The 16620-nt window shown below is 39.9% G+C and overlaps 1 protein-coding gene across 6 annotated transcripts in view; it reads left to right on the top strand.

The window, feature by feature from the left end:
* LOC126542789 (protein unc-13 homolog B-like) overlaps positions 1-16620 on the top strand; it is a 282991-nt gene that overhangs the window by 211146 nt on the left and 55225 nt on the right. For 4 of the 6 annotated variants that reach the window (XM_055077447.2, XM_055077445.2, XM_055077446.2 and 1 more), the window contains exons 13-19: positions 984-1081; positions 1686-1836; positions 2846-2914; positions 3950-4039; positions 9321-9580; positions 10372-10457; positions 15458-15475. In XM_055077447.2, the coding sequence (XP_054933422.1) occupies positions 984-1081; positions 1686-1836; positions 2846-2914; positions 3950-4039; positions 9321-9580; positions 10372-10457; positions 15458-15475 (772 nt within the window). The remainder of the gene's footprint in view (positions 1-983; positions 1082-1685; positions 1837-2845; positions 2915-3949; positions 4040-9320; positions 9581-10371; positions 10458-15457; positions 15476-16620) is intronic. The other 2 variants (XM_050189851.3, XM_050189852.3) reach the window with 1 other exon arrangement.

Below are 16620 nucleotides of genomic sequence, written 5' to 3'. Positions count from 1 at the left end.
TTCAGTGCAGCAGCAGAGTGACTCAAGGCATTGCCAAGTGCTTGCTTCTGTTGTTTCTTTTTTCACTTGCTTGTGTTTTTGTTTCATTCTTTCCTGGCGGTTCTTTTCATTCCACTGGTTCTTCTTTGTGCAATTGCTGTCGTCGCTGCTTCTCAGTCCCCATTTTTCATAACCTTGCCACATTTGCTCTCAGTTTGTTGCATATATGAAAGGATCAGCATTTTTATTTGAACAACTTCAAAAAAGATTTTGTGCCAGAGCCCGTGCTCCTTCCAGGAGTAGTCGAGTCAGAGCATCATGCCCTGCTGTTCCTACACACATCATATGTAAGCAAACATAGCTGTAACAGTGCAAGGGAAATGAAACTTCCTACAACTTCTGTAAATAATCTAAATAGTCCATCTTTCTTTTTGTTCTCCTTGCTCTTCTTTCTCTCTTTATACTTTCTCCTATTCTGTCTGCTTTTAACCTGTTAGTCCTTTATCCTGCTGGCTGATGTTCAGATGTCAGCTGTCAGCTAGAGACTTGTGGTATGGCCAGCAAAATTCTCCTTTCCCTTCTTTCTTCAAAGAACCACAAATAAAATAAAGATTATTGCTGCTCTGTTTACATTCATATTTCACCACAACATTTAATGAGCTGAGATGCTTTGTATTTTTTATTTCAATAATCCAAAATGTTTGCGTTATTGATCCAAATGAGAAGACAAAACAAAATTTTTCCGTCAACTGATATCGTGAAGTCACTCTGCTGCATTTTTAACCCATGCTATTTCCTTCAATTGCTGGCAGGCACCAACACAAGTCCATGTCCATGCAGCAGCTCTCCTAAGCTCATACAATGCTTTATGATTTTCTTCTGGAAAAGACAGGCCTGGAATCGCGCATAACAATTGGTCAAGCCACCTTGATGCTGTCAGAGATTAATAGCAGTTAAATATTCAGTCTTTGCTGAACTCTCACATACCAGTCACATTTCTGCAGGATGATGCATGGAAAATCTACTTTGAAGAAACTGCACAAGAAATTGTGGACGAGTTTGCAATGAGATATGGGATAGAATCCATATATCAGGCAATGACGTAAGTGCTCCTTTCTTTCTTCCTCTTCTTTCTGATGAACTTTCCTCATTATAGTATGCAAAATTTTGCACCATTCAGAAAAATAAGCTATATTTCAAAGCTACACTGGCTTATTGTCACGTGCATGTTTCTTTCTAATTGCACGAGTTCAAGAAAGCGTTGTAAGATATCCTCATAGGTCACGGCAGCACATATGAAACATACAGATGGCTCACCACGTTTTGTACATCATATAAGCTTTGTCTGAGGGTTGTGCTATCAGGAGTAATAGCTGACTTAGACCATGAAACATTGCTAGATATTTAATTTGCCATGTCATGTTTATTGACCTATGGCACAGAGAGATTGTATTACGCTTTTTGTGTTTTATTCATTTGTAAACCACATGCTCTAAATCATTGTTATCTCCTATATTTTATTGAAATTCAGCGTAATGGTCAGATATGCATATATAATACCCTGTTCTACTGACTGTAGCAGATAATCTTTTCTGGAAGACTTGCATGTCACGTAGGATGGTCAGCGTTAGCATGAAGCCAGCCATTTGTGAAGATGTTGTTAAGGCCACAGGTAGATGTAACCACACTCGCACGTGCATTTACAGGCACTTCCACTGCCTGTCAGTCAAGTACATGTGCCAAGGGGTGCCTGCTGTGATGAGCACCCTCCTTGCCAACATCAATGCTTACTATGCACACACAGCTGCATCATCTGCGGTTTCTGCCAGTGACCGCTTTGCTGCTTCTAATTTTGGCGTGAGTCTCTGAAAATATATGCTACTTCATCTTGTCTTATTGTTTTCACTGCATTGTGCACCTTTAAAAATTATGAAAGCTCTTCGAGCCATCCTGGCTCGGTGCTGCACTCAATTTCTTGCATACTCTGGCATCTGAGTGCTTTTACCGAGATAAATGTGCTGACCTGTTTTTCTTATGTTCCCCAAGTCCTATGTTCAAGATCACTGTTGCTTCTTGTGTTCCTACCTTTCCGCAAATTTTAAGGAAGAACAGTTTTATATGTACTACCGTGTATTTACTTTACAGTTCCATAAGCCAAATGCCTATCTTTCCGATTCACTGATTTTATATGTGCAACAAATTTCTGTCTGCTTGACTTGTGGATCACAACAGCGTAGCTTGGAAAACTTGCTAATCCTGTTCAGTCAGCTCCGAATTTAGCCATCGCTGTTTATTCTCTTCAGGCACCAATTAATTCTGTCCATTGAAATTTTTAATTAGCCACATGTTTTGCATCCTCAGAATCATGAAAAGCATACTGCTGTTGAATGAATTAAGAAATTTCAGTTCTTCAGTGAGTTTTGTAAAGTTTACAAGATGTGGTCTCTATGCAAGGGCACTCTCTAAGGATGTAAGATATGAGAACATCAACATTTCATGCCTAGCATACTTGGGAAAAATCTGCCCAGCCACTTGAAATATATGCTGGGTGTAAAACATTGTGAAAAACAATGAAAGAAGTGAACCCGCTTCTTGGTAGCATACTGATATATAGAGCAAACACCCAAACATCTATCTCGCAAGTCATTTTACTAAAACACCGCACACATATTGTTTAAACTTGCAACACAGGTTTAATCAGAAGATTTTGAAGGTTTATTTTCATCGGTGCTTTTGCTTTTGATGCACTATATTTGTTGGCATGCAAAAATCTGTACGCAGAACCTGAAGGGAATATAGACTATGCACTGTTTTGATTAAGATTGATAATGGTCCTTAAACTCTATGTCCTTTCTTTTTCTTGCAGAAAGAAAAATTTGTAAAAATACTAGATCACTTGCATAATTCTCTAAGAATTGACCTCTCTATGTACAGAGTAAGTATACCTATGCTTTTTTTCCTCCCAGCATACATAGATTCCTAATATCATTAATCTGATTTATTTGATGTAATGACATTTCAATATTTAACTGCAAACACTGTACTGGCATAAATATTTCTTTTTGGCTGCATTAAAATGACAGTTCATGGGGCCAATGCATAAATGTCTTAGCATATTTGACATTAGTTTACACATTTAAGGCAGCCTAGATTAATAAATACATTTAAACCATTAATAGTATTCTTTCATAAAACTAGTAATGCAGTAGCACAATAAAGATAGATGGTTTGATGCTCTGGTTTGTCTAGCAGTCCTTTATAGCTCATTAAAGAGTTTATCGTGTCTGATATTCTGGTAAACACAAACAGACTGGGCATTTTACTGGGTGAGAACAGGTGCAAACATGAACGGCCTGCACAGTGCAGCCATCTGGTGATGCAGATTTCAACCAGACAAACACAGCTAATATTGCAGTTACCAAGTGTATTTTACTTTGTTGTTGGTGTAAATTTTTGGCAGCAACACGATTACACTGCTGCCAAAATTTACGCTAGCAGCGAAGTGGACTACACTTCTTTACTGCAATACTAGCTCTGAGTGTTTGTCTGGTTGAGCTCTGTGCCACCTGGTGGCTGCACCGTGCAGGCCGTTCACGTTCGCACCTTCACTCATCCAGTAAAACGCCCATTCCACTTGGGTTTGCCGGAATTCCGGACATGCTAAATCACTATTATTTGCCAAAATTGTGCTAACGTGTTGACACCTTGCATTGCTTGAGTAGTGACGTTTGTTTCAAGTGAAAGCTCTTGGGAGCTGTAAAGACGCAAAAAAGTAACTTACATTTCTCGTAGTGTTCAGCCATTTTTGTACTGAAACCAGAATTCTTGAATCAACCTTATTGTGTTCTCTTGACTCAAAATTTAGTACCATACCGTGGAAAATAAAAATTTGTACTAAACTGTTTTTTTTAGATATCGCAAACAAGCGTTCACTCTCATTATAATTTCTTGTTTTTTTTTTTTTTTTCAGAACAATTTTCCTGCATCTTCACCAGAAAAGCTACAAGATTTGAAGTCTACTGTAGATCTTCTCACTAGCATCACTTTCTTCAGAATGAAAGTAAGTGGTGTGATACTATATTATGACTTTAATGTAGTTATAAACCTGCTTTTAATTCAGTTACGTTGGGTGTATGCTCTTCTGTCTCTACATTGCAAACAGTAGAGATTGGTGTTTATCAAATTAAGTGCACAAGTTAATTTTGGGTGCAATGTATCAGATTGTTATTTATATTACAGTAAAACTGAAAACCAAGAGCTCGTGATCGCAACATTTTATTTATAGTGATTTCACTTATGGTGATCACTGTTAAATCAACACCTGTCTTGAAACCTATAGAGATATTGTTTCATTTCATTAGAGAGACAGCAATGTTCTCTATGACTCTTGTTCACATTCCATCACTTGAAACTGCAGAGTTGTGGCCACGTGCATTTTTTATTGGAGTGCTTCTTTTTTTAACACAGTCACAGAAAAAGCAATCCAGTAAAGATTATCTAATATTACAAATAGCTCACAAACCATTTCAGGCAAATTCTGTTGAAGTGTAGACACTGCTTGGATAAACTCATATGTGCTCAGACACTGAAATGCTCTCTTGTGAGGCTTTGGGAAAATGCAGTATATTCGATTTTTGTGCCAAAGTTATGTCCTCATTAGGGGTGCACGAATGTTCAAAAATTGCGAATATTATTGATATTATATCTTTAATACTCATATTTGATTTGAAAGCTATTAGGTTCATTTCATTTTCATTTTATTTCCTTAAAGACCCCGTAGTAGGGGTATTACATAAGGGGTGGGAATACAACATATACAAACAAGTGTTATAATGCATTCAATTCTGTAGATAAAAAGTTGTTACATCTTGAACAAATTGTGAAGAGCAGATGATGGCAACGATTTGATGAGGAAGGCCATTCCAGTCTTCAGATGCTTGGTAGAAAAATGAGGCTGAAAATGTATTTGTGCGTGAATGTGGTTGTGCTACCTGCTGGGGATGGCCAGTGCGTCGTGACCGGCACGGTGGAGGAACAATGTATGGTGGTCGATTAAGCGTCGAATAGTAGAACCTGTGGAAGAGGGAAAGGGGGGCAATGCGGCGATGAAGGGATAGAAGCGATAAGGAAGATTCTTTTTTTAAGGATGATATGCTGACGTGTAAGAGTATGTGGAATGAATATACCTGCTGGCGCGATTTTGAACTGCCTCGAGGGCATTGGCGAGATATGCTTGATGCGGATTCCTGATGGCAGATGTGTATTCGAGTTTCATTCTTGCCAATGATCTATAGGCTAACAGTTTTACATGCAATGGAGCGAGGCGAAGGTGACGTCTTAGAAATCCCAATGTTTTGTTAGCCAATGAAATACATTAGTAACATGTGCATTCCAGGTTAGATCATTAGTCAAGGTGATACCTAGGTATTTGTAGGATTCCACTGATTCCACGGTGACGTCACCAGTCCAATAAGAAAAGTGAAGAGGGTGATGATGACGGGTAAATGAGACAAGTTTGCATTTATTAGCATTGAGTGTCATCAGCCAAACATCACACCATTCTTGTACCTGGTTAAGGTCAGGTTGAAGAGTTGTTTGGTCAGTGATGGTATTGACTGCGCGGTAAATAATGCAGTCATTGGCAGACATATGGATATGGCAGGACACATACAAGGGTAAGTCGTTAATGTAAATTAAGGAAAGAAGGGGGCCAAGGACGAACCCCTGTGGTACACCTGATGTGACGAGTGTAATGTTTGAAGCATGGTTATTAAATGAGACATATTGTGAGCGGTTAGTTAAAAATTGCTCAAGCCATTTTAGGATATCAGGATGCAACTGCAAATGAGAAAGTTTTAATAATAGGCGTTGATGAGCTATATTGTCAAATGCTTTCGCGTAATAAAAAAAAAAAAATGGCGTCTGTTTGTATGTTACAGTCAAGATTAGCATGAACGTCATGAAGGAATAGTGCAAGCTGGGTCTCGCAAGAACGGCCCCTGCGGAAACCCGTGCTGTGAAGGATGAAAGAAGTTGTTAGCGTCTAGAAAGTTCATAATATGAGAGTAGTAGATTACATGCTCCATCATCTTGCAGGGAACACTTGTCAATAACGTGGGGCGGTAATTTAGGGCAGAATTTTTGTTGCCCGATTTGTAGACTGGAGTAACCTTCCCCATCTTCCACTCGTGTGGCATGGTGCCTGTGGAAAGCGACTGTGAAAATAATAAATAGAGAAACTCTGCAGAAATGTGTTTCATGTTTTTTAGTAGTTTAGAGTTAATGTCATTGATGCCAGATGATGAAGACAACTTAATATTTTCTATCACAGATAAGAGCCCGCGTACTGTGAATGTGATGGCTGACATGTTGCATCGTATATTTGTGGTTGGCGGGGGAGGAAGTGTGTCCATTTCATTAGTGAAGACTGAAGAAAACATGTTGTTGAACATATTAGCGCAGGTTAAATCTGTCACCACTTTACCCAGCTCGTTAGTAAGATTATTGATGCGCGTTTCCTTGGGGTTTATCACCCGCCAGAATTTTTTTGGATTAGTAAGTAAAATGCTTGGCAGGTCATAGTAAAAAAACGTTTGCTTGGCATCACGAATTCGGATTAAGTATGGAGCTTCAGCAGCGTAATATTTCTCCCACGCAGCTGAGCTTGCCTTAACTATAGCATGGCGAAAAAGACGCTTTTTTATTTTTTAGTCGTTTTAAAGATCTCGTAAACCATGGTTTTTGTCGATTGGTCCGAATGGTTATCCTGGGAATAAATTAGTTCTTTAGTTCACATAGTTTGTTTTTAAACAATAGCCAGTTATCATAAATCAAATGGTTGTTAAATTAATCTGCAAAGGTAGAAAAGAATGTGTTTAATTCAGTATTTATAGCCTCATAGTTATCTTTGTCATATAAACAAATTGTCTTCTCGTGCATGTCGGGTGGTGGGGGAGCGAAGGTGAAGGCAGCATGAATAACTTTGTGATCACTAATCTCACGAAGATATGTAAGGGATGTTAAGCTTTCAGGATGACTGGTTAGTATAAGATCTAAAATATTGGCAGATGTCCCCGACACACGGGTTGGCTCCAGTACTAGCTGTGTGAAATTGTAATTTAAACACATTTCTATAAAGTTGCTCGCTTCAGTTTGATTTGTTAGTAAAGCAGTGCCATTGTGCCAGTTAATGTCGGGAAAATTAAGGTCTCCAAAAAGGAGAATAATAGCATTGGGATGCTTTGAAGTAATCTCATTTAATATGTTGTTTAAGAGATTAGAAAAGTCCGGTTGATGGTGAGGGGGTCGATAACAAACACTTAGCAGTACTGTCTGTGGGGAACATTGACATTTTAACCACAGTGTTTCCAAGTGGCTGTCAATGTTAATTCGTGTGCACAGCAATTGTTGGTTCATGGCAATCAGAACACCTCCTCCACATGCGCCTCTCCGATCGCATCGATAAACATCAAAGTTGGGAAGATCGGCCAGGACTTCTGCGTCACTGATTTCTTTTGTAAGCCACGTTTCTGTTAGTATCAGTAAGTTACTGGCAGATGATGTCATAAGATTTTATACATGTTCACACTTTGGCAGAAAGCTGCGTATGTTCGTGAAAATTACTGAAAAAGACAGATTATTACGTGGGATGGCAGGGTATTTGTGGGATAATGCGATTGCTATGCTGTTTCTCTGACAGTCTGTGATGTCTCGTCAAATATGTAGCGTTTAGTACCTATGTGCAATGTTTTGTAACGCAATGAAAAGCGAGCAGATTTTGCTTTCGCAAAAGCGACAAGGTGCCTGCGGGTGTTCTCCGCAGCCTTAGAAAAATCTTCACCGACACTGTGTTCAGTGCCTTGGAACTTATGGCCATTTGATAGGACAGTCTCTTTTGTCTTAAAGTACGTAAATTTAACAATTATAGGGTGACGGCGCCCAGCGGTATGTCTCCCGAGACAATGTGCTTGTTCAATTCCTTTTCTATCTATGTTAATGTTAAGGTGCTGAGCGCATAGCTGGGTTACGGCTTCTTCAGACTGGGCGAATGTTTCCGAGGGATTAGTATCAGGAACACCATAAAAGATTAGGTTATTTCTACGTGATTGGTTTTCAGCGTCATCCATACGCCGTTCCAAGCAAGTGGCCAGGTCAGTAATTTTAGCAGTTTCTGCTTTTACGGCTTCAATATATTTCGCAATGGGATGATGCTTTGGCAAAGTTTTTCGACTACTGTCACTCGGGAAGTCAAATCGGACACCATCTTATTCGTTGCCAGTAGTTGGTTCTTAATGTCTTTCATTTCTCTGATTATTTCTTTGTGGCCAGCTGATAGTTATTGCAGCTCTTTTAGTACAAGGTCAGCATTGTCGGGACCCGGGTTAGACTCAACGTCTCCTGACAAGAGAAGCAAGGACCGAATGGCACAAACACTCTCAACAGCAATAGCGACACAGCACCGGGGGCTCGGCAGCTGCACCAGAAGATAATATCTAGACTTGTTTGCAAAAAGAGAATACTTGTTACCAACCTGCGTGGCGAAGGGCAACGGGTTAGTTGTCTGCATTGTGGTACAACAACCAAGCCCACAAGCGGTGTTGCGCAGCTAAGCACGAGGTCACGGAATCCAATCCTGGCCACGGCGGCCGCATTTCGATGCGGGCAAAATGCAAAAATGCCCGTGACCCATCTATTGAGAGCATGTTCAAGATCCCCTGGTGGTCAGAATTATTCCGGAGTCCCCCACAACGGTGTGCCTCATAATCAAATCATGATTTTGGCACGTAGAGCCCCATAATTTATTCATTCTCTTTGTGAGGCACATGCCATGGCATTCTTGACTTGTCACTTAATTTAGATATAACTTATAAAAAGAAAACTGAAGTTATAGCCACACCTGTATAGGACAAAAAGCAGAATGAGCATACTTTCATCTTGAGGTTAACACAACACTTGCAAAAAACACGGTCAAGTGTTAGAGCAACCACACGGTATGTGCTACCTTGCAAACATTTTAGTACATGCTCTGTCTTGCTAATATTGAGTCTGCACACGTACTGTAGTTGGTTTACCATTTGTCCTCATTTTCTACGAGTGCTGTGCAAACCTCGAGACAAATATGTGCTGACTTGCTCAGTCCTCAATCCTGGGCATGCCTTATCACTAAAAAGCAAGTACCACTTTGTTTTCATTTCTTTCTTAATGTTTCCGTCATCTTTTATTGAGTCTTGCAGTTCAGAACATAGTTTTTGAACCTGAAATGTCCACAGGGCACCCTTGGTCCAGAGAGAGAGAATAGCGAGCTTGCTGTGCCTAGAATGTGCCATGTGGTGTGACTGCAGGTCCAGGAGCTCACGAGCCCACCACGGGCCAGCACTGTGGTGAAGGACTGTGCGATTGCGTGCCTTCGGTCAACGTGCCAATTCCTGTTTGAGAACTGCTACGAGCTGTTTAACCGTGAGTTCCAAGTGGAGCAGCCTGACAATAAGGAGGAGGAGCATGGTCCCAGTGTGCACAACCTTGACTTCTGGCACAAGCTCATCGCCCTCATGGTGTCCGTCATCGAGGAAGATCGTAACAGCTATGCCCCCGTGCTCAACCAGTGAGTCACTTGACAGTACTGTTAAATGCTTAGCACTTGCCTCTGATATACATATATATAGATATATATATATATATATATATATATAATGCAAATAATGCACTAGCCGAGCTATACCAGTCTAGGTCAAATTTAAACTAAATGAAGATGGGACTACAAGTTACACAAAATAATAGTTGTGGCATGATTCTAGTAAGTAAGGGAAAAATGCAAGTGGGGTGTGCACAGCACAGCCTCAAAAAGCAGTTTCATGCACACATGTTGACTACAGTTGCCAACACTATACATCTATACACAAAGGAGGCATTGGCAGCATTTCAGGTGCTGTGAATCAGACTCGAATGCTAGAGAACAGAAAATTGGGTGAGTTGGTGTTACCCTATTTGGTGCTTCCCACGCACTGCCGTTAGCATGTTACCGTAAGGGATAAAGACAGAAAAAATGAAATGGAAAAATCTTAAGAAAATTATGCCACCCATCTTGACATGTTAATATGAAAATATGCAGCACAAACTCGGCAGCACAAACTCAGCAGCACAAACTGGATGAAGCACAAAGCCTAATGCAGACATTTGTTCTGCGACACCAAAGCTTAGCTAGTTATGTGCAATAAATTGCCCTTTGTTTTTGAGCGCTGCATCTTCAATATCTCATTGTGTTCAGTACATAATGTGCTGTAGGTGTGAAAGCACTACCACAAATGATAAGATAATTCATTTCTTGAGGACTCCAGCTGTAATGTAAATGTGGCGCATACATGATGCTCTCCATTTGAACTGTGACTGCTACAGGTTTCCCCAAGAGCTCAACATCGGACACCTGAGTGCACAAACGTTATGGAGTCTGTTCTCGCAGGACTTGAAATATGCTCTTGAAGGTGAGCTGTATATAAGTTGCCACCATTTTCTCAACAGCTCACTGAAAAGCAAATTTTTTTCAGTTCATATGGGCTGAAGTTTTTCTATTTTTTGCTATGTATCACTTTTTATTGTATTATGCTCCACATTCTTACTTTGCTAATGGCATCATGAGTTGTTTAATTATTATGAACTCGTAACTACTGAGGCTCCGCAAGTAATGGCACTGGCATTTATGCCTAAATGTTTCCTTATTACGAGAAAGCTCCATTCCTTCACTCTTCTTTTTACTTTTGGTGTGGTGAGTCATTAGATATTTCTGTTTTGTTAAAGAATGTGATGTCCTACAGAAAGGAGTCCCAGTGTGTTGTTTGTCGTGAACTTTGTATCTTCACCTTGTATGTTTGCCATTGTTACCTGCATCTATTTGTTTTCAGTTCCTCACTTGTCATGCTTAATATTCAATTTTGTGTACAAATGACTTAGTCTGTCTTTTTGCTATGTGCTGTTTGCACTAACATATGAGATTATGCAGAATTTATTTTAGTGTAATCACAGCTGTAGGATATCATTCTTGGACTCTAACACAAACTATGCACCTACTAACGAACTGATTTAAGCTAAACGTGAAGCACTTTAAAGAAATTGTCAAAGTGCCCTTAGCAGTTTGGTTACGGTGACAAAAGCATGTCAGTTTTGTTAGCATGTGCCCAATCTTTCCCCAACACGAACCTTAAAGGCTCACATTGTTGGAAACCTTTGTGTTGTCTTTACCCATTCCAAACTTTCATGCACCTGAGCATACCAGAAGGTTCTGCATGTGAATAATTTTGTTGCTTATGTATGAAATTCTATAAAGTGCTAAGGTATATTGCCTTTTCAGCAAGTTCAGTGTGTTGAGTAATAAATTAATATTTGTATATTTGTTACCCATTATGTAGCAAAACTATTTTCCAAATGAAAATTTTTTTTACAATGTTGTGGAAAGTTCTACGCCCTTGCAGCTTTCTAGCAAGGCTCAGTATATGGATGATTTGGCTTTTGTTAAGTAAAAGTCTTTAATAAGTCTTCAGAATGAAACAAGAAAGATAATATAAAATAGCCAGACAATTCATTTACCAATACCAGCATTATCAGTACTTCATTTCTGAGAGGCTTGCTTGTTAGTGCATATTATGCAGCATTGGTTACATAGTACAAATATGAGCTGTTAAGCTTTCATGCAGAACCTTGCCACTCTATTCGAAGATGACATTAGGCACAATGCATGCACACAGCAAGAGCCATTTCGTGTGATATCTAAAATATTTCATAGATGCTCTATATTCATGTCCTTTCCTCTCTCCGTGCCTTCTTTGCAAAAATGAGAGTACAGAACAAAATAGCATGTTCCCAGGATAGCAATTGACAACATTCACATGTGCAATACCAGATACAAGCTTCACAGTGTATGAAGCTTTGGGTATGGTGGTGGGGCAAAACGAACAGCTGCTGCTAGGAAATCGTCTTGAAGGAAGGCAAAGCCAGCTGGAAGGTTTGGCATTGATTTCTAGCTGATCTGATTCATTCTTACTATCGTATTTTTACGTAAATAATGTTACTGCAAATATAATGCGAGAGGGTATTTTCTGCCTTTCAGTAAAAGAAAAGAATATATTACTATAGTAACATGAAGTGATGCCACAGTAAAACAGGAAATGACGCATAAAAGTGGATGCTAGCAGGGCTTTATACATCATTACTGTGCAGTGTCGTTGCAAAATGAAGTGGAAGGACAAATGCATACATAATTTACATGATGTCACTGCTGACATCTCTGAGACTGCTACCAAGAACACTGTGTTTTTCCATGCAACCCAAGTTATTTGACAAGCAGCACTTCAGAAATGCCTGGGACACAATTGAACACGGCAAAGCCTTTCGCGCACTGGGCAGTGATCAACCACACGAATTTGAAGACCACTCACTTGAAGTGCCTCCACAACAGCACAGGTCGTCTTGCTCAAGGTTGCAAATAATACACGTAACCACATTAATGCTTTACTAACAGCGTTCTAAATCAGGAGAAAAATGACTGCGTGAAATCTCGTGTGCTCTTGCATGAGGCGTAGTTAACGCTAGGGAAAATAAAAGTAAAAAATGCTTTACATATTCGTGTCACGAATCCGAATAAAATGTGAGGCGCATTCTGAGGCTGGAAACGTTGAGTAAAGAACTCGCCTTATTTACTTTGAGCATTATACTCGTACACAAAACAAAAATGGGGGTCTGTGTTTGAGGGAGAGGGGAGTTAATGTTGTAAAATTAAAAGGACTCAAAAAAGGACATAAATAGGACTGAACACAAGAGCGCCTGTGTTGTTCAGTTGTTGTTCGAGCTTTTTCAATTTTACTATATACCACGAGCCAACTAGCCCAGCAGCAAACCTTGTTAGGTTAATGTTGTAATGGTTTGTGTTTTGGGTGAGCAACAGTGTAGCACAATGTGTGCACAGTGTACTCCAAGTATATAATCAGTGTGAATGTCCGGTACTGTACAGTCCACTTCCATTAATTTGAACTTGATTGGACTGAGGAAATCATTGAATTATCCGTTGGGTTGAATTAAACAAGATGCAGAATAAAACGGCAAAAACACACCACTGATTAATTTGGCAGTATTTGCCAGAGTCTAACACAGCCCCAAATCAAACACGCTCACTTTCTATTTGTCCAAAGTAGAAAATTAACCTAGAGATGACATTAAAGCTCCTAAACAAAGTGTAGCTCTGACGTGCACCTGTTTATTTAACAAGCGACATTGGTAAGGGTCCAATGGTGACCGGTTTATTACAATCAGCTTCGCTGGATGGCTTTTTAAAGTCAGCTTTGCTGCAGTACAGTTGTCTTCTGTGGTAAAGCATATGAATGCCATGAATGCTGTTTTAGGCTTGTCTCTGACGGGCAAAGAAATTTTTGCCCCATTTGTTGTTAAGAAAGAGCTTGCGTTAGAATCGGGTAAATACTGCAATCGAACATTAGTGAGCTACCATTATTGCTTAAAAGCTCTTCTTAAGGCAGATGAAAATAGTTGTTTTGGACAGGAGATTACATGTGTTCAGTGCATCCTCTGTCTCCTCCCCTAAGCTCTGCCAAGGCATGCTGCCACTAAAGGGGTCGCTATTAGGGTCACAATAGGGGACGTGCACATGCATGCTGACTGGTCAAGTTTCAATTATCCGGTGAAGGTCAATTCTAGGATCTAAATAATGAAAGTTCAGGGCCACAGAAATGCAAAAGCTGCGGCCGAGTCCTTCAGTCTCGATCGGATTAACTGAATAACTGAATTAACGGAAGTATACTGTTATAAGGCTGAAACTTGGTGAATAACAGTAAAAACTTGGAAGGAAGCTAAAAATTACACAAAAAGTGATGAAATGAAAAATTATTGACATTGTGTTGATTAAAAAAGTAACGAAGTGAAAGTGTGAAATAAGGACTAAGAATAAAGAATGCAGAAGGTTTTTAGGGCTTGGCTGTCAAACAAGAAGCTGCATTTGACTGTAACACTACCTTGCAAAAGTTGTAGAAATATGTGCACGAAGGCTGCTGAAAAGCTTCTTTAAGCCTAGTACACATGCAACATTAACAAATCATGCCTATGAAATTTTCCAATTATATGGATGTTACAAGGAAGGAAGCGCACTACATATGAAACAAAATGGTGCATATTAAAGCACACCACATATAGGAAGGCTTACATGCTAATTCTAAAATTTGGCCTGTAAATATTAGATCCGACTGCAGACATTGAGTCACTAAGGAACTTCTGCCTGCACACATGATGGCATGTCGACTGCTCTGTCTTTTTTTCTTTTGTGACAGAGACATTGAACTTATCTAAAGCAGCCATATTAGGCAGGGAAAATAATGTGCTTATATGTTTACACTTCGAAGATTGCTCCATAAATGCCCATGTGCAATTTCAACAAACCTCTTAAAGAGAATATTGAGGGGAAATTGCACCCTCTCACTTGATTGATCATCACCACTCGTGTGTCATTTATAAAGAGCGGGTGCTAGGCACTAAAGCAGGGAACTAGAATGCTTCCACCTCATTTAAAAAGAAAATTGTTCCTGTGCCATGCAAAATAAAAATAATTATACCTTATATTGCACATAATGTGATAACAAAACTGTCTGGGGTCATATATACTAGCTCTGAATATTCTGGAAGAGCCAAAATCTTGGTCTTGTAGATTTTTTTTATTTGCAGTATAGGCATATTGCCAAAACAGGAAAAAAAAACCGTACCATCCTCTAAGAACAAAGAACAGGCTCGTATTTGGAGCAGAAGCATGAAGTCACATACCACACAACCAGAAAATTAAAGCTTACAGAACTGTGCAGTCACACAGTCAGCGCTTAGTTCAAGTTTCTCTGCTGATGTCATTGGTCCTCTTTATTATTTTATCCACTCTGAACTGCATGCCATGTAACATGACGAGCTTTGTAGGCAATTTTTTTCTGGAGTTTGTTGGTTAGTATTTCACCTACCACAGATATGAAGACACCCTGCATTACAATAAAGCTGTAAGTAAGTTAGAGAAGACAGTACAATTATAGTTGCAGAAGATGGACTTCTTTCACCTGCTCTGGTTTAAAGCTAGAGGACTGTGTAGCTCTTGGCATTGACATAACTGTATGCTTACTCTGGTTCTTTAGTGTCCTGTACAAGTTCAAGATCAGACCTTGAAAACACTTAGCTTGGGTCATGGGAAGGTTTTGCTTAGTGTTCAGTCATAGTGAAATCATGTTTCATTATTGTGTGCAGAAAGGTGTCAAACCTTATCCTGTGATTACGCCACTTTGCTTGTCACTTGTTACCCTGGGACCTAGCTTTGCACAGATGGAGTTCTTGAAACCTCTTCCCTATGTCCCCCGCCCTTCGTGGTAACAGTTAATTGAGCCCCCGTCCCCACCCTCATTGTCTAACCCTTGGGTATGTGTATGCTCTGAACCCTGTGCTCTCTCCCATAAAGGACACCTTGCCAAGGCCGGTATGTACTAGACGTGCATTCAGAGATGGCCCGCTGTTTCTCCCTCTTTTCTTGCCCCATACTGAGAACCCTTTTCCCTACTTAGTAGCTTGCAAGTAGGAGCATTACACACAAACACAGCCCTGCCCCAGAGCTTTCAATCTAATTACCACTTACAGCTTGTTTCTTAACCTTCAATGATGTCTCAGTTAGAGATGTTAAAAAGAAAGAAAAGCGACACTAATTAGCTCTTTTCTGTGTGCGTTCTTTGACATCCGCCATGCAATGCTATAACAGGGCTATTTCACTTCAACTTTCAGAAAAAGAAAAGACATTTGCCTATCACACATGTGCGTAAAAATAAACTCTAAGTATCTCCCTGCACAGATGGTGAAACTCATTGCTCTGTGATATGGCAGTGTCTGTGTGGGAGCCTCTTTAGACTGTAGGTTAAAAATGCAAGCAAGCAGGTCTGATTCTCGTAGTGAGCAAAGTTTGGTGGCCTCTTTTGTTTCTGCTTTTTGTCGTTTGGTTCACGTCTGGTGGGTAAGCTGTGCTTGTGTCCCATGTTGCACTGGAAAGTGGGGCTCAAAGTATGGCTGCTATGGACCAGCTTTGTTGACTCAGCTGTTTGTGTCACTAGGGCAAGCAGTCCTCAATGTTGCAGAACTTTTGTGGCATTACTTGTTTAATGTGCAGTTACATATTTCATTACATCGACCTTGCATACATTTCTCCGTGTTTACAGTCTTTTTACTTGAAATAAGACGATCAGGTGACATACTATACAAGGAGGAAGTGATAGGTGGACATAACTCTGTAAGGATAACGAGCGGTTGTCTTAATTAAACAGTGCCTTCAGAAAGCACCACGCCTTCTCTTTTTAAATGCAACAGCTGGGTTAACCTACAATACTAAAAGCATGGTGTGGTGGTTACATGCCACAAATTTAGGGGCAAACAAAGCGAGCTGAAGTGATGTGGGCCGAATAGAGCCCAGAGTGGGGTACTGTATGTTATCAAAGTCCATGTCACCTGTTTTCTCCACCTGGCATCCTCAGACACATAAGAAGGTATAGTAGACACATGTTAAATATGTGCTGATTTAAAACCACTTTTGAAGATGTTTTATGGAGCCACATGTAATTGCAACTATTTAATGGGTCG

Source organism: Dermacentor andersoni, chromosome 2 (genome assembly GCF_023375885.2).
Source record: "Dermacentor andersoni chromosome 2, qqDerAnde1_hic_scaffold, whole genome shotgun sequence".
NCBI lineage: Eukaryota > Metazoa > Arthropoda > Arachnida > Ixodida > Ixodidae > Dermacentor > Dermacentor andersoni.
Note: the sequence above shows the minus strand (reverse complement) of the source record. Positions and strands in the feature narration are given on the sequence as shown.